The sequence below is a fragment of the Heliconius melpomene genome, chromosome 12, assembly GCF_056956725.1.
Source record: "Heliconius melpomene rosina isolate 202511_hmr_F chromosome 12, ASM5695672v1, whole genome shotgun sequence".
NCBI lineage: Eukaryota > Metazoa > Arthropoda > Insecta > Lepidoptera > Nymphalidae > Heliconius > Heliconius melpomene.
In genome coordinates this window covers 10,293,583-10,320,106 of record NC_140400.1, presented here as the reverse complement: position 1 = coordinate 10,320,106, position 26,524 = coordinate 10,293,583, and the positions used below count along the sequence as shown (strand labels likewise).

At 34.8% G+C, this 26,524-nt stretch overlaps 1 protein-coding gene across 6 annotated transcripts in view; it reads left to right on the top strand.

Annotated features, from left to right (window-relative positions):
• The window catches only part of LOC146533815 (uncharacterized), a 114,212-nt gene that overhangs the window by 41,078 nt on the left and 46,610 nt on the right, over positions 1–26,524 (top strand). For 2 of the 6 annotated variants that reach the window (XM_085195040.1, XM_085195045.1), the window contains exons 2-5: positions 9,988–10,098; positions 19,043–19,175; positions 25,655–25,666; positions 25,955–26,100. In XM_085195040.1, the coding sequence (XP_085051166.1) occupies positions 10,023–10,098; positions 19,043–19,175; positions 25,655–25,666; positions 25,955–26,100 (367 nt within the window). In that variant the 5' untranslated portion in view covers positions 9,988–10,022. The remainder of the gene's footprint in view (positions 1–9,987; positions 10,099–19,042; positions 19,176–25,654; positions 25,667–25,954; positions 26,101–26,524) is intronic. The other 4 variants (XM_085195046.1, XM_085195042.1, XM_085195041.1 and 1 more) reach the window with 3 other exon arrangements.

The following is a 26,524-nucleotide window of genomic DNA, read 5'->3' as shown; positions in this document are numbered from 1 at the left end:
TAATACCCTACTATAAAGTTTAAATGTTAGTACCTGGATTCCTGGAAGGCAAAACAATTGAGTGACGTTAGTATCGTATAAATATTATAGCCCAAGAACCCAGAGCTGCCAGACCGACGTCATTTTAGCAAAGGGGAAATTTTGAGGATTATTAAGACAGTATGCTTACTCACTAACTTGAAAATGGGATCCTTTCAGAGGTAGAGAAAAATAACGGTATATCCCTTTTTGGGAAAATGATAAAGCCATCGGATTGATCTGGTTGCTTAGGGTCTGGGGCTAGAGGGGTCTTAAAATAGTCCGTAAATAATATATTTAAAATTTTAGATGTACTTTAATGTAATTTGCCCAAATTTTAAAGATCCTTTATGACGTCTGGCAGAAGTAAAGGTCCACGTGAAAGAATGTGAAATATATATTTTTTACTTTAAAACATATATAAAAACTCTCTTCCTTACTTAAGGGAGCGTTTTCAATTGACACTTCCAAGTGAAAGACCTGTACGCTCATGTGTAACTCTAAGAAAGCTTGAGTGCCCTATATTTAATACCTCTTTCTATGAAAAGTCCTTCACAGTTCAAGCAGTGCGCTTATGGAACTCACTACCTAACTCTATACTGTCGGGCAATCCATCTCTAAATACTATTAAAATCAAATTAAAACAACATTTCTTAATCTCAATTAGAATCTTTAGTAGTCGCTTTGTCTTTTTTTTATTAATTTTCTTTTTCTGTTTCAACTCTTTTATGTCATTGTATATATTTATGTAGGTATAGTAATATTGATTAATATTATGTATATTTGTATGTAAGTTTATTATTATTACTAACATTATATTAAAATACCGCACCCGAATCATTTCTTTTAACATCCCCTTACATTCAAGGGTTTCTGGTAGAGATCTCTATTAGAGATAAGTTATCCTTTGTACACATTTTTTCTGTTATCATAAGTTTTCTGTACTTTCTTTCTTGTGTGGTACATAAATAAATGAAAAAAAAGAGACTTTCTACTTTAACGCAACTGGAAGTGTGCTTTAAGTTTTAAATTAGAGAGTCTTAAGTACATATTAGACTATCAATCCTCAAAATTTCAGCTTTGTTAAAATGATGTAGGTCTGGGGGCCCTGGGATCTCAGTCTATTAATGTAAATATTGGTCAATATTTCTATGGTAAGATATCAATTGAAATGTAAACGTCTCATTGTGCGTCTATATTACTAAATCTAAAAGCCACAAATTGTATAAAATTAATAAAGTGTTGTGTATTTGTGACTTACAAAATATGCCTTCTATAAGGCGGTGGACAAATTTAGGCAGAAGAATCTAATCGTACTGAACAGAACGTGAAGATTGCAATGAACGTGAGCACGATAGTTGACTGATAATTGTGCAAATTTGAATGGAACTGCTTTTTGTTACGATATATCAATTGATACCAGCAGTGCCTACAGCTGTGTTGCTATTGGGCCTATGAACTCAGCTTGCCAATATTGTAAGGTTATTGTAAAAACTCAGTTTGCTAATCAATTTGGTAGCGCAATGATTTTATTATAAGGAGGAGGATTGCCAGTGGTTCCATGTTCAATGCAAGCTGATGAACTGAATTCATGTTTAAAGTCCTCCAAATTGTGGAAACATGTCAAGGTATTACATTTAAGCAAGAATATGCGTGTCATGTTGCAAAATAATCAATCTGGAGACATATTCTCTAAACAACCCATTGATATTGGTAATGGCAAACTTCCTATATATGCTCTGACTTGCTGCATCACCTTTCCTGATTGTTTTTGTCAGTTAACGTAATCAAAAGATGAACTCATTCATAAAGTGCTTCCAAATGTTGCTGAAATGTTGCTGATTATTTATTCCATAATTGGTTGAGCGAAAGAGCTTTACTGGCTACCAAACACATTGGTGTAAATGAATTAAATATAAATTTTCAAGATGGCATTCCTAGCAAAATAAGGACACATAAGTCAGTTGATACGGCAACTAATGAAGATGATGTCGTGAACTATACACCGGAATTTTTAAATTCACTTGATTTGCCAGGATTGCCGCTTCACAACCTTCAATTAAAGCTTGAATGTGTAGTTATAATGTTGCGAAATATTAACCAACTGAAACTTTGTAACGGCACACGATTAGCGATAAAAAAAAATGAATAACGTAATAGAAGCAATCATATTGAAAGGAAAGTATAAAGGAGAAGACTTTTTGATGATGCGGGGCATCCCAATGATTTCGACTGACATACCATTCGAGCTTAAAAGACTACAGTTTTCAGTACGGCTTGCTTTCGCAATGACTATAAACAAATCCCAGGGGCAGTCATTAAGTGTTTGTGGTATTAATATAGAAAACTCATGTTTCTCGCATGGTCTGTTGTATGTTGCCTGTTCTCGTGTTGGAAAACCATCTGCTCTGTTTCTACGCGCCAGATAACCAAACAAAAAATAACGTGTACCATAAAGTACTACAATGAAAATGAAACTGAATTTAGAATAAGTAAAAATAAAATAAAATATAATAAGTAGGCATCATAATAAGATATCGGAAATTGTTATTTTTATTATAATTTTTAATGAATATTATAAGAATTAAAAATTATTTAAGTTTTTATTTTTTTTATCTTACTAGCTGACCCGGTGTCGCTAATAGCAGAATACATATTAAAAAAAAATCGACTGTTAGGCGACACGAAGTTCGCGGGTCTGCTAGTAATAAAATAAAAAAGTAATTTATTTCTTTAGTTATGAGGTTTCTGTTTCGACCAATCAACTTCGCAAAATCTTTTCGCCGACGTCACTTTATTTTATATTATAGCTTTAAACAAATAAAAATTTCGCTTTTATTACTAACTTTTATTTTTTCAAAGTGTAATTTGATACCTTGGACAGAATTATTTTTAGAAAACGTGTAGTTTTTTTTGTTTTTGTTTCTAATCAAACTGTCTAAAACGTTCATATAATATGTCTCAAGTTTCAATTTCTAAAGCGTAATATAAATCTAGATAAAGTATTCACACATGAGATGACTTCACATTACTTAGATATTAGAGCTCACGTGGAGTACTGAACGAGCTTTAACTGTTCGTGTATTGATTTCAAGCAAATTGTATCTTGCTAATAGTATCTTGCAAATAGATATTTTAACCTAAAATTAAGTAGGTTTAATAGATTGAAGTAAAAGTTAATGGTATTTTGTAGCAAATTCAATAAATACTGAAAAGATTCAGAGAATTATCTGTACTAATCTTATTAATTTGATGAGTTTGTTTGGTTAAACGTGCCTATCTCAGGAATTATTGCATCCAGTCCATTTATCAAGCTTTTAAGCAAAGCTAGTTTAACTAAGTATATAACAAAGATTTATATATATTTGTTTTGTCTTTATAATATGAAAAATATTTATAGTGCCTTTGACTTAATTTGATCATTTAAATTAAAAAAAGAAAACTGACAGCTTATTTTTCTTTAACACTAGGTTTATGTTATATATTCTTTATTGCACATAAGAAATACAAAATTTAAAGTTTAGTTAGCAAAGGTGGGCTTATTTCTAAAAGAAATCTCATCCAGCCAACCAATAGAATTGGGTGACTGTTAAACAGCGGGAAGAGAGTACAGTGCAGTTATTAATGGAGAAAAATCACTAAGAATTTAAAAAATAATAATAATAATCACAAAACAGAAGGTTAAAGAAGGAAAGTTTAAGGTAGGATAGGCAGAGGGAAACCTAGTGTTAAAGATATCCATATTTTTCGAAATAAGATGTTTGTTAACCTTAGTGGGGAAAAATAATTTTACAATGCAAACAAACAATAAGAATATGAGTTACTTTAATATTTATATTTATTTACCTTTAACAATACAAATAAAAAACACGATTTGCAATAAAAATGCTTGTTCGGAATGGAAATTGAGTGCTATATAAGTCACATCTTCGTTACGACGCGATTCAATCACTACCGACGGAGCTTTATATTGTTAGGATTAAATAGAAATTTTATGCCAATTTGAATAGAGCTTATTGACTATTGAATATTAAATAACATTATTACTTTTCTGAACAATAAAAGTAAGCTTATGTGTGGATTTAAATTAGAATTCTTATATGTTTTATTTTATATAATGGAATTCTGTGTAGTATTAATTTTGCTTTACGCTGTTTGCCGCATTTAGCAAAGTAGGCATAGGGATCCTGAGAAACTAGTGTTAAGATACTCTATTCCCATGAAAATATTCAGTTTTCAATTCCTCGAGTAGAAATTGAACTCACAACCATATTGGTTACACTCACTCTTGTGCCTTTACGGCTTTCCCATATAACAATTTTAATGTACTTATGTATATGTCATATACCCCATAGAGTTTTTTTAATAAATTATTACCGTTCTGTGTTAATTACCCTTGAATTTTCTTTCAAAGCATGATAATATATTTGTCGGCTGGTGATAATTTATTTCAATATTAAGAATAAATTCATAATTAGTTAATTAATTACAAAAGATGTTTTAAGGAGTAAAATTAGAATTAACATTTAAGAGTTAATAAAATGCTGTAATTATTGAATTGATGGTTCTGTATTTGTCAGCTTCCGGTGGCGCCACTTTGGGCGCGTCACCCTTGTCAATGTCATTGTTAATTTATAAAAGGCCGTGCGGGTGTTGTACGCCCAGTCGAGGCTCTGCCACTCGGAGCACTACTCGTGCTCCACCGCTGGTTAACCTCGACTATTTTAATTATGAATGTTGTTAAGACCTATTCGTAATTATACTGGACTGGAGCAGTGAAAGGCGAGTGTTGATATATCGGAAAGGGATCCCTTAAGCCTACTCCTGGGGTCACAAGTCCCAGGCACTGCTCCAAGCCATCATTTAAAGAATAAGATAATGTTGTTATTATTTTCCTTGTAATTTACTATGTTTCCAGTTATTATTTGGTTTATTTATTTGTTTTAGATTTACTTATTTATTTAATTTAGTATTTCGAGTAGAACCAAAGGCCAGGACATGGTCGGGGGTTCTACTCGTTTATTTTTAATGTTTATTACGCCTTTTATTTCCGACATATTTTACTATATTGCTTTCTACGAATGAGGCTATGGCTATGATGATATAGAGACCTAGCGACCCAAACGCGGCTGCGCCCGCTTAAAAAAAAGTTTCATCTAAATCTGTTTAGTAGTTTTTGTGTAAAAATGGAAAATATATGCATCATCATTAACTTTCACATTTATTATATCTCATATGGATAAAAATAAAAAATATTTTCTTAACTAAACAATATAGAGCTCCTATCCAATCCGCTTTTCACTTCAAACGATCGCATCACAAAATTCAATAGAACCAATCAATAGCCAACTACATTACATCAAGAAAAATGGACTTAAACATTTAGTCCTTTCAGACCTTTTATTCACAGGAAGAAACAAATATTCCAATCACGAAACGGAAAAGCTGGAAAATCCTTTCACATTGTCCTTTGAAACTGTTATTACTCAATTCTTTCATACTGACCTCTATGGCTACACGTATCACGATTGTTGGAAGCCAATTTGGCCCAAATTATTATAGCTGTTGGACTTCAATCTTCGTAGAAGACTTTATTCGTAATGGTCCTGTAAAGTTCAATAGGAGTCCATAAAATGGGAAATTAGGTATATTTTTTACACAACCAACCCTTTATGAGTACCAAATGAACGGTAACTTGTAGTATACAGTAATATATTATAAAAAAATTGAAATCCAAGGTGGCCGCCAGTACGAAATGGCGGATTAGGTACATATTTTATTCGTCAACCCAGTATGGGTATCAAATGAAAGGGAGACAGACTATTAATAACACAATACTACAAAGTTGATATAAAATAAAAAAAAGTTTTTAAAAACAAGCTTTTATTACTTATAATAAAAACGGAATTGAAATTTCACATAACACGGTCTCTAGTTTGAGCTTAACGAGTTTATCTTAAGCAACTTATGAATAATAAAAATTAGAAGATCTTAAGCCTTCAAAACTCGTCATTTCTACAATTTCCCTGAAATTAAATGAAATTTGGTTAAATATTTTCGTTCTTACTCCCAGACTCGTTTTGAGTAATTTTAGTTAATTTTCTCAATTGCTCGATGTTGAGGTACATTTTCTTGATGAATGAGAACCCATTTAAAATTATGAAGCTATAAAGGATGCCAGAATATACTATTATATGCTGATATTTTAGTACATGAAGAATTTTTTTAGGCCAGTTTTCCTTTCCTGCAAACGGAACAGGTTATTGGTTCGATTCCCACTAGAGGAAATAAAATATTTAACGTTTTCATTTTCTCCGGGGACACGCTTTTTAAACCCTTACCGCCGTCGGCATCCTCACAAGCAGCCACATAGTGTTTGCAAATTTTTCAGGAACAGATTACTCTCTTCCTTATTCACCCGGTATCGCTGTAAAAACCAGTAGGGCTAAGATCGTTCAGAAAAATAATGGACAATTTTTTTTTTCTTATAAAGACGAAAATTTATTATAAGAAAATATAATTTTAAAACAATAAATATAAGTGTGCAGTCAGGCTTGCCACAGTATTTTGATAGTAGTAGATTTGAGTAGAATAGCTGAAAAATACAGTTCCATGTATTACTATTTATTTAACCAGTAGAAATAATATATGAAAAAGAAAGAAAAAAATTCAATTTTATTAAGTTACTTTCAATAATTTTTCTTTTGTCCTTTAAAAAGAGGAAAAAGCAAAAGATAATTAATATTAATATTGGTTGGTTTGGTCTACCAGTGTTGCCATATCATAAACTTTAAAAAATATAAGTATCAACTAAGTGAGATTTAAATGTATTGCTTTACAATGTTAAAACATGCATAACTAAAGTTCACTGGCTATTTACTGCAAAGCGACATAGCGAACTTCTCACGACTCTTTGCATCAAACACATTCCATGCATTCGACGACGACTACGAATTCAATTCAATCATGTTAATTTTAAATGGAATTTAATATCATGTAATAGAGTACGAGAACTGTTTTCTAATTTCACTTCGTCTGAACTTTGAGTCTAAACTTCAAGCCCTATTGGCTTTAAATTTCATGAACTTATTACAAAGCAAATATGTCCTTAAGTTCACTTGATATAAACAAAAGGATGCAATGAAAATGTTGTGATAGATCAATTTTATTCAAAAAATGTAACGAAAATTGTAAAACTGTCAAATCACTAATAACGAAAAATTATTTCATCGGGTAGTAGTCAAACCCACAATCGCACAAAACAGGGTAAGCAGAAGGAACCTGAAATTTTGTGGAAAAAGATAGTTAAGTCCTCAGAATTCTTGAGACACTGTGTCTTTAGTGGCGGAACTCAACGTTTATAAACATTAGCAAATGAAAATCTCCTAAATAGCAATACACTTGTAAATCCGCCCAACTAAGTACGGCATTAACGCACTGAGCCAGTATTAGGAAGCACTACGTAGTAATCGGTTTAAATAATCGATTTTATTACTATTATTATGTATATTCTTTTAATTGTCCAACACAAGACGAAAAATATATTATTTTCAGGTATATTGACTATGTTTTTGTAAAGTGAAGCGGAAAAAACAATAAATTAATCTTTCTTTCAACTATGAATAGAGATGAAGCGTGAGACGTGTCTATTCATGTCAAGTAGAGCTGTTTTATAGTCAAGTGCTAATAATCGATCTGGGCTTTAGCACGCTTGCGTTACTTCACTATTTGTGACTTCTGTGTGAAAACTAGTCCTACAGTAGAACATAGGTTTTGTTTTATTAAGTTCGTAACTTTTTATTAAATTCTTCTCTTCTTTAAAAGAGTTTATTCTGTATTAGGTCGTTTTAATAGCAGCTTAACTTTTTTTACTAAATGGTAGAGTAGGCAGAGGTAATCTAGCAGTTACATTTAAGGCTATGTGATTATCATATATTTTTTAATATTATTCTTTCACTAATACCGGATGACGCTGAAGGCTTCGTGGTGCAGGTACAACGTGTTAACGATTCGATTGCCACATTGAAATATTTAATATTTTCTTACATTTGCTCTGGTAACGAGACATAGAGCGGCGTTCAGCTCCGCCACTCAACAAGCAATACCTTAAGTATTCGGTGGAAGACAGGGAGCGAAAGTGTCTCAACGTGAATGGAGTGTCTTAACACTAAATTCCCTTTATCTACCCTTATATGTGTGGCTTATAACGTGAAACTAATAAATTCTTAAATAAAAAAACAAAATGTTATAGAAAATCGTAGGATAAATATCTTAGCGTATATTACAGATGAATGATGGAAGAGAAGTTGTTGAAAATTATTTGCGCTACATCGTGCAAGAGCGAGGCAACTCTTGATTACTTTATGAAAATATAATTTGAGAAGGTATAGTAAATTTTAGCAAACATATATTAATGCTAAATACGGTCATTCACTTTAAAGGATAAATTAACATATTTTTTTAGGCATCTTGATATATGTATTGGGCAAAAAATAAATCTAACACAGTTCTTTCGTTTATTCTTTCACTGAATTCTTGAAGCGTTGCGTGTTGAATATAATTAATCTTAATATATATGGTATATATTTTATTACAAATAAATACTCCAAATAACCTCAGACCCTTTAAAATTTCAACATAACGATAATGATTGTTCGAGTTACGAATTTCTCGAATGGGTGAAACTGAGTAAATTTTGTTTTGTGTTAAGCCGACGGATTAGGGGAGTTAAATTTATTGGCACATTAACCTGAACTGGTACGAGTTTCGCTATTTACTTAACAATTGTGAAAATTAATAATATATTTTAATTACAATAACGATATACGAGGCAGCCATGGCACAGTTCTACTGCACCATCACAGCGTCTAGCTGTAAACGTAAAAGGTTCGATTTTTATTAAAATGGTTAAATTTTACCGTTTTGATTTAAAGTAATGTACGAGGCATTGGGTCGTAGCTCAACACTTACTGAAATGAAAAATGATGAATTAGAAATGAGTTAAGTACTTTTTTAGATTTATGGTCTATCCTGCATATAGCAGGCTGGGAACCTAGTGTAAAGGCATTTTCGTCCACTTTTTGACGAATTCTTGTGCAATGCTTACCGCATTGTGTGTTGAGTGGTGGAGCTCAACTCCGCCCTTTGCCTCTTTACCAGACCCAGGAAAATGACAATATTAAATATTTCATTTTCTCGAATGGGAATTGAACCCATAACTGCGCTCTTCTTTGTAATTATTATTTAAAAAAGCGTTATAGGTATATATAATTTTAACCTTGTGATAGTTTACTAAGTAAATATCGCCTTCCAGTCACGTTGCAGCGTCGCTATGTAAACTAAGCTTTGTGCACACTATTTTATTTCTGCTGAAACTCGTAGGTAGTAAAATAATGACCGAAATTTGAATATGCAGAGTCAGGTTTTCATAGCTTAAATTCCCCCTTAAAACTGTGTGCCTCTAAAATTCATTTAATCAAACAACGCAACCTACTGTTTTTTGTGCTTATTATATTTTAAATTATAAATGATTTTAAATTATATTTTAAATTATGATGAATTTTAAAATATGAATCACAATTAAGTATATCTCGTATACAACGACATATAAAAAACATAAATTTAAATTATGTATTGTATCACTATTTGTTTTTTTTTATAATTAAAAATAGATTTGTTCAGCCAAAAAAAAAACAACCGAATTCAGATCCTTTTTAGAATCAGTTAAAAAATTATATTGTTTACTCTTCCTTCCTTTATCCTTTACTTCCTTTATCTTAAAGAAGTCTCTCAGGGATCTCTGATTTAGCATTAAGCTCGCCTCTTGTACATTTCCGTTTCCGTTATCTATTTTATTATTATCTTTTTTATTGGTATACAATAAAGATTATTATCATTGAATATACTTTTTGAATAAATTTTACATTTTTAAATATAAATTATTATAAATTATTATTATATTTGTTCCAGAAGCGGCATGGCATGAGCGGCCGCGTGGGCGCGACATGCGGCGAGCGCCGCTCGCGCAGCACGCCGCCGTCGCTTTTGCGCTTTCTATACTCTTGCGGTTTGTTGATGCTGGTGAGTTACGTTTTTTCTTGCATATTGCTTATGTTATAGGCGAAGGGAACCTATCGTTAGACATTCCGCTCCCACGCCACCAAAGCCTGAAAAAACTTTTTTTTAAACAAATATAACTTCATATAATTTTAATTAGTTAGATATAAAGTGATTTCATATTATACATTAACTTTCCATATTTTTTTCTATGGTCTAAAAATAAAAATGTACATTTCCATTTTATTTTATTTACAAGTAAACCTTATGGTGACATTTCTAGCTTCGTCCAACAGTGTATTTTAATAATGAATCAAGCACCACAAAGCAACTGTCACGGCGGTCAGCACTTGTTGACTCGAGTATAGGTCAAGCTAACGTTTTTCACAATTTAATGCCTTTTTGCAACAATATTTCAAAGTTTTTACTTACTTTGTAGGTGACATTTTGAAATGGCATGTTAAGTTAGTCATAATTTGAACACGTCGAAGCCGATGTCGTAAGTTAAGTATGTCGGAGAATTTTATGATGGTCTTTAAAAAGGCTTTTAACTAGAAACATTGTTATGAGAAATCTGTTACAATAGCTCTATTTTTTCTATACAGTGGCAGGATGTAGTCGTGGCATAGTGGCATACTGACTGATATGACAGATGTGGGCTCGTTTGCCACTCGAGGGAATAATTATATTAATTTTTTTTCGTTTCTTCACTCTGGTAGATGAAAAATGCTGTTGGGAATCGCCGTTGAATATAAGATTATTGCTAAGTATCTGAAAAAAATCAAAAAATCAATAGTAGCAGTTACTAACAGACAAAGCACAGATGTAATATCTTCGTGTAGAAAGCTGAAATTTGAAATGTAGGTTCATTGGAGAGAGCAAGAGGCCATTAGGAAGGGAATCTTCTAAACTCTGACAGAAGCTTCCGTAAATGATGCTATGGTTAACAGCTACATTTTATAATAGCTTCAAGTATGCCTACTGTGCCACAAAGCTTCTTGTAAAAAGTAATGATATATTATTATTTATTAACATTAATTAATGTTAATAAATAATAATATATCATTACTTTTTCAATTCAATTCAATTCTCAAATCAATTCTCAAATTCAACAATTCAATTCTCAAATGGCAGAGTTTCAAAAACAATTGAACTCAACACATAACACGGCAAGTCCAACAGCGAGCATAGCAGTACAATTCAATTTATTCAGATCTTTTGTGTTGAACGCTCTTGAGGGTCTCCAACATCAAGTTCTACTCCTTACTAAACAGTACGATAATTTTGAAATGCGTAGCAGAAGAAAAATCTTGTTAGTGCATGGCGTTGCTGAGGATAAACAAGGAGACACTGCCTCGCAGGTGATCCAAGTCCTAGCCAAATATCTGAAGCTTCCAGATCTCTGTGTTGATGATGTAAGCAGATGCCAGCGCCTGGGGAAAATCTCATCAGGAAATCCTAGACCCATTTTGCTCAAGCTTAGAGACCAGTCTATGAGGAATCAAATTTGGTACTCAAAGGCCTCTCTTAAAAGCACTGGTATTACTATCTCCGAATTTTTAACCAAATCCAGGCACGAAGCATTCATGGCAGCGCGACAACGCTTCGGAATCTCTAAGTGTTGGACCAAGGATGGAATTATAATTGTCATTGGTCCAGAAGGCAAGCGACATAGCGTTGTCTCGTGCTCCGAGCTTGATAAGATCACTCCTAATCCTGATGCCCGAGGTCAAGTCAATTCTGCTTCTGCTACGGTCAAGAATCCAGCTATTGCCAAACAGGTCGCCCGCACAAAGAGAATCATGAAGAAGTAACTTCTCTGTTTATGTTTTTTTCTTATTTTTTATTATCACATATATCTTTAATACTCTCCTCTTTGCTTATATAACTATTAGCCTTTTTTTTTTTGTATATACCTCTATATTTATATATAACTCTCTTCATATAAATTGTTATTGTACCCACATTGTTTTGATAATGCTTATTACTTTGTATTTTGTAAACAAATATCACAATGACAGCTGACACTTAGCAGCTGTATGACCATAGATGGCGTAACAAAGTTCTCACTAAAACCTATTTCGTTACACGTTAATCATTTATTTATTTATTTTGTTTTTTTTTTCTTTTTCTTTCTCTTATTTATAATCAAAAACACATCACTGCCAGCAAGTGGATGAAGTCTAAAGTAACTTATTACAATTGTTATAATATCTCTTAATATATTACTGTGTATATATATTTATAATTGTCTCTTTTTGTTTATATATTATTTATTTATCTTATTCTACGAACATTATTATTTTTATTATTATTAGTATTCTTATTGATTGTATTATTAACTTAAAACTATATCTTATTTTGTACATACATATATTTATACATTTTTTTTATCTTTTTAAATTAAACTTGTCTTTTGTTTTGCGTAGTTATGCATACTAATGACAGTGTTAGTAGTGATAGTATAAATAGCGACATCTTTCACCAGTGCGATTCTACAGAATCCGATTGTAGTCTTCATAGCATTTCTGATCCTCTCAGTTCCCTCCTAGAAACCAAATTTGATAATTTCCCAAAAAATTTTAATGTTGTCCACATCAATGCACAAAGTATACCGGCTCATTACCCAGACATGCTCGACTCATTCAGCTTAAAAAATGTTCACGCTATACTTGTCTCAGAAACATTTCTTAAGCCGTGTTTGCCATCCACCGCATATGCTCTGCCTGGATTTCACCTCATACGTAATGACCGTACTGAAAAGGGCGGAGGCGGAGTAGCGATCTATCTGCACAGTCACATCCCTTTCTCATTACTACATAAGTCACCGTCTGTCTACTCAAATTCTTCGGAGCATATCTTGATAGAAGTCCTCTTTGGCACTCTTAAAGTTCTGCTTGGTGTCTTTTACAGTCCCAGCTTACACATAAATTACTTTGACTCACTTGAGGATCTTTTAGAAAGATATGTTCCTGGAGCGGACCACTCTATCATTATGGGTGATTTTAACACTTGCTTAATCAAAAATGACTCACGTGCAGGTCGGTTAAAAAATATCATTAACAGTTCCAACTTAAACATTCTTCCTACGAACCCTACCCACTTGTTTCCTGGTTGTACTCCATCTCTGTTAGATCTTATGATCGTCTCATCAACTGAACGTCTCGCAACTTTTGGACAAATGTCAGCAGAAGCATTCTCTTATCACGATCTCGTTTATCTATCATATAAAATACGTCCGCCTAAACTAAAGCCGACGGTGGTGATGCGCAGGTGTTTTAATAATATAGATAGTGAGAAGTTCATGAGCGATCTCGGTCGTATTAATTGGGATTGCATATTTAGTGCGGATAATGTTAATGACAAGGTAAATATTTTTAATTCTCTTTTGATTGAGATTTTCGATACTCACGCACCGCTGAGGCCAGTAAAAATAAAACATCTCCCTGCCCCTTGGTTAACTCAGGATATCAAGGTGCTGATGGCCAAACGTAATTCTGCGAAGTCTAAATATAAGAAAGACCCTACTGACGCTAATCTGCAAAGGTACAAAACACTGCGGAACGGATGTAACAAGAGTTGCAGAGATGCCCGACGTAATTATATCCAGTCGTCAATTGACTACAGCAATCCTGCAAAAACTTGGAAATTTCTGAACGGGATGGGAATAGGTGGACGGCGTACTAATAATACAGCTACCTTAAATCTCTGCACGGATTTGGACTCCCTGAACAGATTCTTTACCACCGTCAATTTGATAGATAACAAAACTAAAATGAAAACCCTTCACTCACTATCATTACGTTCTAGTTCTTCTACTAATTCCTTTCTCTTCTCTCCTATCTCTGCAGCTGAAGTACGTAAGAATGTGTTATCAATTAAATCTGATGCTACCGGATCCGATAACATAAGCCGACGTATGATCCTACTAACGCTCAACTCTATTCTTCCTACCTTATGTCATATCTTTAACTTCTCTCTTTCCTCTAGTGATTTTCCTGATGCTTGGCGACATGCACTTGTTATACCTTTTCCTAAAACATCCAATCCAACATCTTTCGCAAACTATCGTCCTATTTCTATACTCCCTTTCCTTTCGAAGGTTTTTGAGCGCATTGTACATAAACAAGTGTATCAATTCCTGCACAATAACAATACCCTAACTCCTTTCCAGTCTGGTTTCCGTCCTGGGCATAGCACAGTCACTGCACTTAATAAAGTCTGTGATGATATTAGATACGGTATTGACAACCAGCAAGTGACTCTACTCGTCTTGTTAGATTTTTCTAACGCCTTCAACACAGTTGACTACGATTTACTATTAGCATTATTAAAATCCATTAACGTCTCCTCCAAAGCTACTGAATGGTTTTCTTCTTACCTTCACAGCCGCAAACAGAGCATTAAACTTGAAGGAAAACTTTCATCAGTGTGCCATATCAGCGCAGTGTACCGCAGGGTAGTGTACTGTCCCCCCTACTTTTTTCCATATTTATTAACACTCTCGCTCCACACATAACGTCATTTCACCACCTATATGCTGATGATCTACAAATTTACACGACCGCCGCCATAAATGATATCTCTAGCGCAGTAACCAAAATTAATTCTGATTTACAAATAATCAGCACCTGGTGTAAATCGTTTGGGCTTTCAATTAATCCAAGTAAGTCTCAGGTATGCGTGTTTGGTAACTCTAAGCAATTATCTAAAGTAATTTCTCCTCTCCCTCCAATTATGTTGGAAAATGTTTGCTTAGAGGTTAGTGCGAGTGTTAAGAATTTGGGAATAAGGATGGACAGTACACTTACCTGGTGGCCTCATGTCTCCGAGCTTAGCCGCAAGATTTTTTTTGCCATAGGTAGATTGAGAAGATGGAAGAATCTGTTACCTTTAAAAACTAAAATATCTTTAGCCCATACTCTCCTTCTACCTATACTAGATTATGCCGATTCATGTTGTTTAGATATGTCTCAGCAACTGCTTGGTAAGTTTGAGCGCCTTCAAAACCTTATCATAAGATTTATTTTTGGATTAAGAAAACACGACCATGTGTCACAGTACCGTAGTCAACTTAAGTGGTTGTCAATAAAACATAGGCGCTATTTGCATTCCCTCACACTCCTTTATACCGTCCTTTACCATCCTATCACTCCACCGTACCTCAAGGAACGTTTTAAGTTTCTAGGGTCGGACACCCAACACTCCCAACCCCTCCGTTCCCGTAACAACAACCTCCTTGCAATACCTTTGTCCCTCACGAAATGCTATGGCGATTCCTTTACTGTGATGACAGTAAAACTTTGGAATGAGCTGCCAGTGGAAGTGAGACTGTCCCAATCGGTTGGGATATTTAAGCGGCGTCTTAAGCAGCACTATCTCAAGCTAAATACCTAAACTGACATTTTTGCTTAATCCCTTTATTTATTTGTATCTATTTACTCCCTTTATTTATTTCTATTTGTATCTTTGTATATTGGGTGTATCTAAGTATGTATGTACATATATATGTATATATTTATGTATTTGTATGTATGTATATATTTGTATGTATGTATGTATGTTGTGTATTTATCCGTGTATGTATGTTTATATGATAAATAACGTATTTATATTTGATAGTATCATATTTATTATTACTTTTTGCACCTTTTCGCTATCTTTTATATAATAAGTCCTTTCAAATGGTTGCCTGTAAGAAATCGCTTTTAGTGATAAGGCCGCCATTGCACTATGTATTGTCTTTCTGTAATTACTGTTACTGTACTGATTCTTTGTTTATTTTAGTGCAATAAAGTATTATTATTATTATTATTATTATTAATTAATTTGACGTTGCATATTAAATCTAAAGTTCAATAATTTCTATGAAATTGATACCTACATAAGTACATGCATTGCCGAATGAACTATCATTATGAAATGATGTAAGTCAAATTTACATAATTACATAATGATAGTTTAGCGTGGGATTGATTTAAATTAATAAAATAGATCTAACTGTTGTGAGGAATGAGCATGGTATATTTGTGTAGTTTATTTCATTATGTGAACCTTTACCTTTACACAAAGGTAAGGTACCTCGCTAATCGGAACCACTCCTGATTTAGATCCTAGAAGCGTGGCTATGTCGGCGGATGTTGCTCATCTCGGCGGTAACTCCATCTGTTCCGGCAACCTTACCACATTTCAAACTTCGTATGGCACTCTCAAATTCTTTTATAATATTTTCCCTTCGCGTTTTAGCATTTCGCTGTTACTCGAGACTAAGACGTAATCACATTCACACATGTCCTTATGAAATTTCGCCAATCAATGTAAAAGGAGTGGTTGTTCTATTAAAATTTAATCGTTTTTCGAAAGCATTCTTTTTATTCTACAAGAAATTTATCAGTATTTTCGTTTTGGTGGTTTGTGGAAACTTGTGGAGAGATATCATAAATGTAAAAAAAACAAAATGTATGACAGATTAGAACCGAGTACGGGCCGTGAAAGTACCCTACCCATTTTTATTATTATTATACCAATTATGTAAATTTCCATAATAGCATTGTTAACCAGCAAGTAGGACATTTACCGTGATTATATTACGAACCTAACAATTTTATAAAGCCATTTTTTTATTATTTCATTCTGGGTTTCCAGGACGCTTCAGTAACTGGAATAGTAGGTTAGGTCATGTTATTTATGTCCCGAAGGATATGAAGGAATCTGTATGGGAAGTAAGAAATTATTATTATGTTTGACATGATTTTTTTAAATTTTATATATCTGAAGATTAACTTCATAACCGTAATTAATATAGAGTAGAATATTTTTTTACATTCAGAGGGAACTTGAGAACCTAGTGTTAAAACATTCCGTTCTCCACTTAATAAGACATTTTGTGACTGGAAACCCAATACCGCACTTCGCTTCGATTCTGAAGTAAAGAAATTAAAATCTTAAATATTTTATCACCTCTAGTCGGAATGGAACCCATAACCGTCACGTTTACAGGCTTGAATCCCTGTACCACGACCACTTCAAAGTTATATTATAACCAAATTAATAGAAATGAAAATTACCTTTATAAATTAAACTTTAATCAAACTAAAAGTGTAATATAAATTATTTATGGAAATTAAAACTTGGAAATAAATTTTCTACTTCAATTATTGTTAATATATCCGTTTAAATGAAACCGTTAAGTTGTAAGTTGATGCCAAAATTGAAATATCGTCTGAATAATGATCAATTTAGGAGGGAACCTAGTGTTAAGACACGCCGTTCCCCTTTCTCCGCAGAATTCTGGAGGCATTGTATATTCAGTGGCGGATCTCAACGCCGCGCTTTGTCTCGATACCAGAGCTAAGAAAAGGAAATATAAATTTAAATATATATTTCATCTCCTCGAGTGAGGATCGACGACGACTTAGAATTATAATATTATACGTATAGATTTTCTTTGCAATTAAGTAAATAGCAAAACATTTATTAAACATGCAAACTATGTTGGTATGGTACTTCATGTTGTATCATGACATGAAGTTGCAAGTAATTAAATAGTGTGCTCTTGCAACATAGTAGCTACGATGGAAAATCCGTAGTAGGTAATTAAAATAGTTGTTTATATACTTTATATGAAGGAAAAGTAATGAAAATAACATATGATAAATTGCTTGAAGTTTAAAGAAAGTTGTAAGCTCTGTAGATTCTCTTTTTTTCTAGAGTTATTGTATCATATTTCATGCCAAATTCTGTAAGAAATTTGATGTTATCATACTTTTAAGAAAACCTATAACATTTGAATGTAGCGAGATTTGAACCAGCGCCTCTTGGAATCGCATCTCTGTGGAGAGATTTTTAAGACAATTACTTGAAAAAAAATGCTATTGATTAAATATTTGTAACATATTTAAAGAATTATTTCAAAAAGTATAAATAAGACTTTCATATTTTAAGTTTGCCGGGAATGTCTTATTTGGCGAAAAGTGGAGAACGAGAATATCTTAATGGAAACGGACTGTTGAAATTGGGTTCCCAGGTTACCTTTGCATACCCTACTATGTGCAAAATACAGCTAAAAAAATAATGTTATAGTAACTAGTTTTATGAACTTTAAAAAAAAAAAAAAAAAAGAACTATCCTTATTACACGAGTAATTATGTTTAAGCTTTAATTTAAACGTATAACAGGAAGCTAATTTTCAAATGTGTCAAAAATTTGATAAATGATGATCTACGGCAGTGATTTATAGAGCAATTATAGTTAATAACCTGAAAAAAAAGACATTATTACTATAGCTGATGTTCTAATTTCTAACAACATGGTTGTGGATGGCGAAGATAATGAACTACGCTTTTATTACGGACTAGTTACATATATATATATATATGTGTTTATTTTGTTCTTCTTTGATTTTTCATATAGCCTTAATATATAATTAATTATTATATAGATATAAGAATAAAAAAAATAATTTTAATAAACGATTTATATGCGAAACGTAGAGGTAATTCCGATATCGTTGAATTTATTCCGTGTTTCACCTGCATTACATACGGCGCTCTCAAACAACCAAAAACGTATCTTTACGTATTTAAACATAACATGAAAAAGAAATTCCATAACATATTTATGTATTTACCTGTCCTAGATTAAAATAGAACCCATGTTTTTAAACTTTTAAAATTTTTAATATCATTAGTCAATGTTTCTGTATTAACAGATCTAACTAAACATATGATATAGCTAAATAGTAAATATATAGAAATAACATATCTTATTTATATTGTATTTATCCCTAATCTACTATAGACATACAAACTATAGTAGATTAGGGAGCACTCGCCGCGTAATGTCTCCGGAATACGGCAAAAAATGGGGAACCGAGTGTAGAGTGAACACTAGGGTTCCTTTGCCTACCCTGTTAAATATGGAATACAGCGTGAAATTGAAAAAAATATAGAGAGATATTTTCTTCCAGGTTCAATGGGACCCGGCGTGCCAGAGAATATAACTGTCACTTTCTTAAACCCGACCACGGTGCGTGTCTCGTGGTCCACCACGGCGGACTTGGTTGAAAAGTATGACGTTACCTACAAGCCTTCTGACGCGAGGTAAGATGATTTTGCTTCCTTTACCCTTCTTTTCTGTTTCTATTCTGCATCTTTTACCTTTTTCTTTTTTCGTACTAAACGCTTAAATCTTGTATAGTAATTAATAACAACAGACATCATGAATATATTTGATCCAGAGGATGTCCTGACTAATATCTGTCCGATATTTGTTTGTGGGCATACGGGTACGCGACCCCGGATCCTCGAGCCGCCACTCTTACATCCTCATCCAGTCCGTAAGAATGGTGTCCTAACTCCCCCCCCCCCCTCCTTCCCTTAGCTCCCTCCTTCTATCTATCCTACCCCTTCTATTTTCCTCTCCCTTCCTCGGTTTTTCCCCACAAAGGGGTTTTGGAGGTCAGACGGCAGTCGCTCCATTTAAAAACCGCCAACCGCCACTTATATGGACCGACAAAACAACAGACTGGGTACGGCTAGGGCGTCGCCGCAAAACGACGCGCAGGCACATCGCCCTACACCTGCGACAAGTGGGCAAGGGCTACCGTGTCATGTACGGGCACGGCTAAAGACGCTAGTACCCAGAAGGAAACTCCGCTTTGCAACGTGGAATATTGGCTCTCTGACCGGACGATGCAGGGAACTCGCAGATGTACTCATGAGACGTCGGGTCCAGTGTGCTTTCCTCCAGGAAACACGCTGGAAGGGCAATAAGTCCCGTAACATCGGACAGGGTTACCGGCTTATATACACTGGGTCACCGTTAGGTAGAAACGGTGTGGCGGTAGTGCTTTCTGAAGAGCTTCAGAATGGGCTCCTTGAAGTTGACCGTCGCTCCGACCGCTTGATGCGGGTAAGGGTACTGATTGAGGGCGTTACCACAAACTTAATCAGTGCCTATGCTCCCCAGGCGGGATGTAGCGCGGCCGAAAGGGAGACATTTTGGGAGCAATATGAAGAGGTTCTGCTTGCTATACCGTCTACCGAAGTGGTCTTAGTTGGGGGGGACTTGAACGGTCACGTTGGTAAGGCTGCTGAGCCGTATGAACGTGTTCACGGGGGTTTTGGGCACGGTCTTCGCAATGCAGAGGGAGAAAATATTCTGAGAACCTGTATTGCGTCTGATCTGGCCATCGTGAATACGTTCTTCCAAAAGAATCCTCAGCACCTTATCACGTATAAGAGCGGGTCCCACTCAACTCAAATTGACTACTTATTGACCAGACGGTGTCATATGGGCAGGGTAACTAACTGTAAGGTCATTCCAGGCGAAAGCCTAACGGCCCAACATCGTCTTCTTGTCATGGACTTTAACGTCACTCCGAAGAAGAAAGTAGCCGAGAAACGTAGCCCTCGGATCAAGTGGTGGTTGCTGAATGGACCGATGCAGACCGACTTCCTGGCAGAGGTGAAAAGTCATAATCTTTCGACTACCACCGAGACTGCTCAGGATGCTTGGGATCGGGCCCAGTCGGCAATCATTGCGGCGGGCAGGCGAGTTCTTGGCCTTTCTAGGGGAGGACGTGTCATCGACAGGGAGACATGGTGGTGGAATGACGAGGTGCAGGAGGTGACTCGTGAAAAGAAGGCTGCCTTTAAGAAGTGGCAGGAATCCAACTCTCCTGAAGACAGACTGGAGTACACAGTAGCTAAACGTGCCAGTAAAAGAGCTGTAGCCAGAGCCCGCAGTAAGAGTTTGTCACCATTGTATGACAAACTTGAAACTGTGGAGGGGCAGAAGCTCATTTACAAACTGGCACGTTCCCGGGATAAAACGACGCAAGATATCGCAAAATGTCTTTGCGTCAGAGATTCCCAGGGCACGCTACTCTGTAATCATGACTCTGTGAAGGAGAGGTGGAGAAGCTACTTCCAGGAGTTGCTGAATACTCAGCACCCATGCAGTCTTCATCACGACCCACCGCCTAACCTCGGACTTATTGCCCCAATAACCCTTGACGAAACACGTAATTGCCTTCGACGCATGAAGAACGGAAAAGCGGTGGGACCTGACGACATTCCGATCGAAGCGTGGAAATCGTTGGGCTCTCTTGGTGTGCTCATGCTTACTGACCTTTTTAACCATATCTTGAACACTGGTAAGATGCCGCATCAGTGGCGGCTTAGCTTTATTACCCCTATTTACAAGGGAAGGGGCAGTGTTCAAGATTGTGGTAGTTATAGGGGCATTAAGCTTATGAGTCATACCATGAAGCTCTTCGAGCGCATGATCGACCTCAGGCTCCGCCGAGAGTGTACTGTCGCTGAGTCTCAATATGGATTTCAGCCAGGATCGGGCACCATGGACGCCATTTTCGCCCTCAGAACTTTGATGGAGGCATACAGGGAAAAAAGGAGAGCTCTGCACGTGGCCTTTTTAGATCTGCAGAAGGCCTTTGACTGTGTGCCTCGTCAGTGTATCTGGTGGGCATTGCGATCCAAAGGGATCCCTGAGGCCTATATTGAGATTATCAGAGGCATGTACCACGATTCCGCTTCTATGGTTAGGACTGCTGTTGGCGACACTAGACCCTTCCCGATTACAGTGGGGGTTCACCAGGGCTCGGCTCTTAGTCCGTTCTTGTTCAATGTAGTGCTTGATACTGTCTCGGCTCACATCCAGGACCAGCCTCCATGGCTGATGATGTATGCCGACGACATAGCACTCATTGCCGAGAACCGACTGACGCTGGAGCGTAAAGTGAACCTCTGGAAGGGTACGCTTGAGAACGGCGGTCTTAAACTAAATGTGTCGAAGACAGAGTACATGGCCTGCGGGAGCCGGGACTCGAGCACCATCCTTATAGGTCCTGAGCCAGCCGTTAAGTCGGAGAAGTTCAGGTACCTTGGATCCGTTATGCACGAGTCTGGAGGCATCGACCACGATGTCCATGGCCGGATAAGCGCTGCCTGGGCCAAATGGCGGGAGGTCACTGGTGTGGTCTGCGACCGCAGAATACCGCCCAAGCTCAAGGGGCTGATATACAAGAGCATCGTCCGACCGGTTCTTTTATACGGCAGCGAATGTTGGCCAGCACTATCTCGGCACACTCAGGAGCTTCACGTCACGGAAATGAAGATGCTGAGGTGGATGTGCGGCGTAACGCGGTCTGACCGCATACGCAACACATTCATTCGAGGTAGTCTTGGGGTCCGTGACGTAGCGGATAAGCTCCAAGAGCGTCGCTTGAGATGGTTTGGCCACGTTGCGCGCCGGCCTAAGAACTATGTCGGACGCAAGTGCCTTGCTATACTAGTTCCTGGGGCGCGACCTCCCGGACGCCCAAGGAAGCGCTGGTTGGATGTCGTGATGCAGGACATGAGAGCCAATGGTCTAACCACCGAGGACGCAAAAGATCGTGCAAAGTGGAGTAGGGTAAGTAGGAAGGCAGACCCTGGTAATAGCCGGGATTAATGCCAGGAAGAAGAAGAAGAAGAAGAGACATCATGAATATATTATTATTTTAAAATATAAAAATATCGACGAATTAATAAGATACTAACTATAATACTTATCTTCCAATAAAAATATGTCTTTATAGCATCCGACTTAGCTAATAAGTTTGTTTATTAAAAGTTTAAAGTCATACTGCATATTATGAAACGTGGACGATGGATTTATTTTATTTTCTAGAAAATTTAATATTATATAGAGAGCGTATTAAAATGAATGCAAAAACTTTAAAAAAAAGGAGTAGTAAAAAATATGACAACTATAGAAAGGTAAAAAGAATTAACTTTTTCATATACAACAGAAGCTAACTTATAAAGTTATTTAACATTAACTTTTAATACGAGGCATTATTTAAATTCAAGCATCTCTTTCATGATTGTTAAACTGATTCCATCCTGTATTTTTTACTTATTTAGAAACATTCAACGTCTAATACCATAAGCTTTGCACTTTGCGCTTTGTCTCTACTGGAATTTAAAGCAATAACCAAACAAAGTTGTCATAATCCTGCTTTTGCATACGGCTTCGCCCGCGTCATAATATCGCTATATAGCTAAGATGTATATAATATATGACATTATAAATATGCGAGGTTACATAGAACGGGCTTTCCAATACAAATTAAAAACAAATTCAAACTAATAGTTTCTGAGGTTAACGCATTCAAACAAACATAACAGAACTGTTCACCTTTAAAATATTAGTAAAGAAATAAATAATTTTACTGTACCGGTGTTCACTTTAAAAATATAACAAAGTGACATATAATTCAGTCACAGGTGTCCGCATGGATTGCCTCGAGCGACGAGACGAGACGAGTTTGTCGCATCTTAGAATTCAAATACATTATGCATTTCTGCAACGTTGCTTTAATGGAATCGCTTAAGAAACATCTTGCATATTGTGTTTAAAAGTGAATGTTACATGACTGAGTAAGAAAGCGAGTAAGCAAATATTTTGAAAGTCATAAATAAAGGTTAGACTAGTTCTTAAAATCTACGAAAATTTAGATTTTTACTTATTTTAAAGGTATGCCCAAAACTTCGTATGCATATATTTTAAGATGTAAAATGGAATATCCTATTTTGACGGTTCCGTACCCAAAGGGTGAAAGGAAACCTGGATCATAAGACTCTGCTGTCTGTTTATCTGTTCGTCTGTCACCAGGTTGTGTCTCACGAACAGTGCTAAGACAGTTGAAATTTTCACAGGTGAAGTGACAATTACATTATTATCAGTAAAAAAATCTCGTTTGTCTATTACAATATAAATTTATACAACTGTTTTGTTTTCCTCGAATATTCACCTAAAACTAATAAGGAATAGTTGATAACACTATGCAAATTGATATTGATGAATAATCATGACCCCTGTTCTATTAATGGATTCTATTTTCATGATAAAATATTCGGTGTAAGCCTACTAATATTTTAACATAATAATTTGCATAAACTATCCACAACTCGGATATCCATTGCAGATTTTCGTTGTGGTTTGGCGATGATTTTTAAAACCACATATCGATTTTAACTTAAATAATTTTATTTAAGCTAATTATAATTAAATCATTCTTTAATTATAATATAACGCATGTTCGACTCAAAACTCGTGTTATTTTAATATTATTCGATATCTCCTATATTTTGCATATATTAAAAAAAACAGCTTTACGCTGTATCCCGCACTCAGCAGGGTAAGCAGAGGGAACCGCACTAGGTTCCCTCTGCTTAGACACTTAGACACTTCTTAGACACTTCTAGACACTGCTCTTGTCGAACCCACAACTGTCGCGTCAGTCAGTCGTAGTCCCAATACACCAAATGACCTATGACCTATACCGTCATACTTTATGATTGACACATTTTATGTATTTCATTTATTACAATACAAAACAAAAATGACTTTTTGACATTTATAGTGTATTTACCAAAATCGATTTTTATCATGTTTCGCCCACAGCTCAATTTTATAGCGTGAGTAATTTTATAAAATTCAATTAAATATTTAAATTTACTAGAAGCTTGTCCCGACTTTCTTTTAGGATTTTAATGGTTTGGTAAAAATAGATATTAAGAAGGTATCTATAGATTTTAGTTGCATTCGGCAATATCATCTATTATTTTTACAAATAAAGCTAAAAACCATTTACGTGTGTAAATAATTTAAAATTGACTTCACTAATTTCAACTTTTTTATTCTATCAAAATAAAATTTTAACGACTAGTCGAAAGCTTGTATTTCTATCATATTTTGACATGTAATCCACATTTTTTTAGTTTTCAACGAAAAAATAAAAAAAAATTAATTTTGTTACATATTTTCACTTCTGATAGTCGATTAAGCTGTCAATACCTTTACACTAAAACATTAGGGCAAGCCACCGACAAAACTCGAATATAGCTATAGCTGGACGTCATGTAAACTTATAAGCGCTTAACACTGTAATTATTAACTTAATGGAGAAAGTAGAAATAGATATAGAAAAAAATATATATTTGGGTACAAATAGCAATAAAGATTTTTTCTCAATTTATTTATAAGCTTCTTCTGATTGTAAGCCTTAAGTACAGAAATCAAAAGCTTAAGGTAATTTACAAACTTCCTTTGGAAAAAGCATTTCTATTATACTAACATTATTAATAGTAGTATGCAATTTGTTACTTGCAACAAAACAATACAGTATTATAAAGTGAATAATTTAACATTACGTGGCCGTGTTTAATTGCCTTCATATGTTTGAATAGGTTTATTTATATACCGTATTTATTATGCTTTCGGTTGGTAGAGCTTTAACAAAGGTAAAGAAATTGTTAATATATTATGCTAAGCTTATGCTGTTGGTATTTGTCAAGAAAATGTATGGAATGATAAAGGCGTTTCTTGAAATATAAAGAATAGAGTTGTGTCATTAAACTCTTATTTTCGTATAATATTAGTGTTTGATGAGATTCCAAGCGTTTCATTTGATTAATAAATCAAATATGTTTTTTTTTTATATAAAAAATGTCTACATATTTCAAATTCTATTAAAATTCTTAACAAAAAATATTTCTTTTTGCATTCACAGCCCGCAAGTAACGTAAGTGTTCACTATATATAAAATATTTTATACAAATTACCCTACCCTTACCATTACATTTAATCCAGAAAATAGAAGAACAATATACCCAATTATATTCTATATATATGTATATATTATAGTCCAAATAAGTAGCTAAGCGCCATAATTAGTGAATGCTATAGGAATTCCAAATTCTTCCATATTTCTTATACCATTAAAATTTTTCTATCTTTCAATTTCATCTTTCCTTCTTACCTTCCCTTCTGTGGTCATAGAAAACAACGAAATTGACTCATGTTCAATTAGTTACAGAGTGGTGTTGGAAGTGGCTGGCAACTCTGACGCGGTAATACTGAGTGGGCTCGAAGCGGACACCCAGTACCAAGTGACGGTAGCCGCACTGTGGGGTGGGCACAAGTATAGGAGTAGGCCTATTGTCTTCCGCACGCTGGGTGAGTGTTTTATTTTTAATTTGAGATTTTTTTTCGTTTTTTTGTTATGAAATGACTGTTTTTTGTAGCTTCACGCTGTATCCCGCATATGGCAGGTTAAGCAGAGGGAACATGGGAACCTAGTGTTACACATTCCTTCACTTTCCTCCACTTTTCGCTGAATTCTAGAGACAAAAACAGAGATTCTTGATGTTTATTAAAAAATATATCATCTACCAAAGTTTTTTTTTTTTTTCAAAAATAGGTTTTGAAAAATTGGTATTAATTTTACGAAATTATGATCTCTAGTTGAATAGCTTTAAAACATTTTAATTTGAGTTAGAAGATACTAAACATAGTTTTGAAAATTTGTAATTTAAAGAGATTTTCTGTAGATTTTTATATTTAATATATAAAGTTCACTGACTTAACTTTTCCTTTCGCG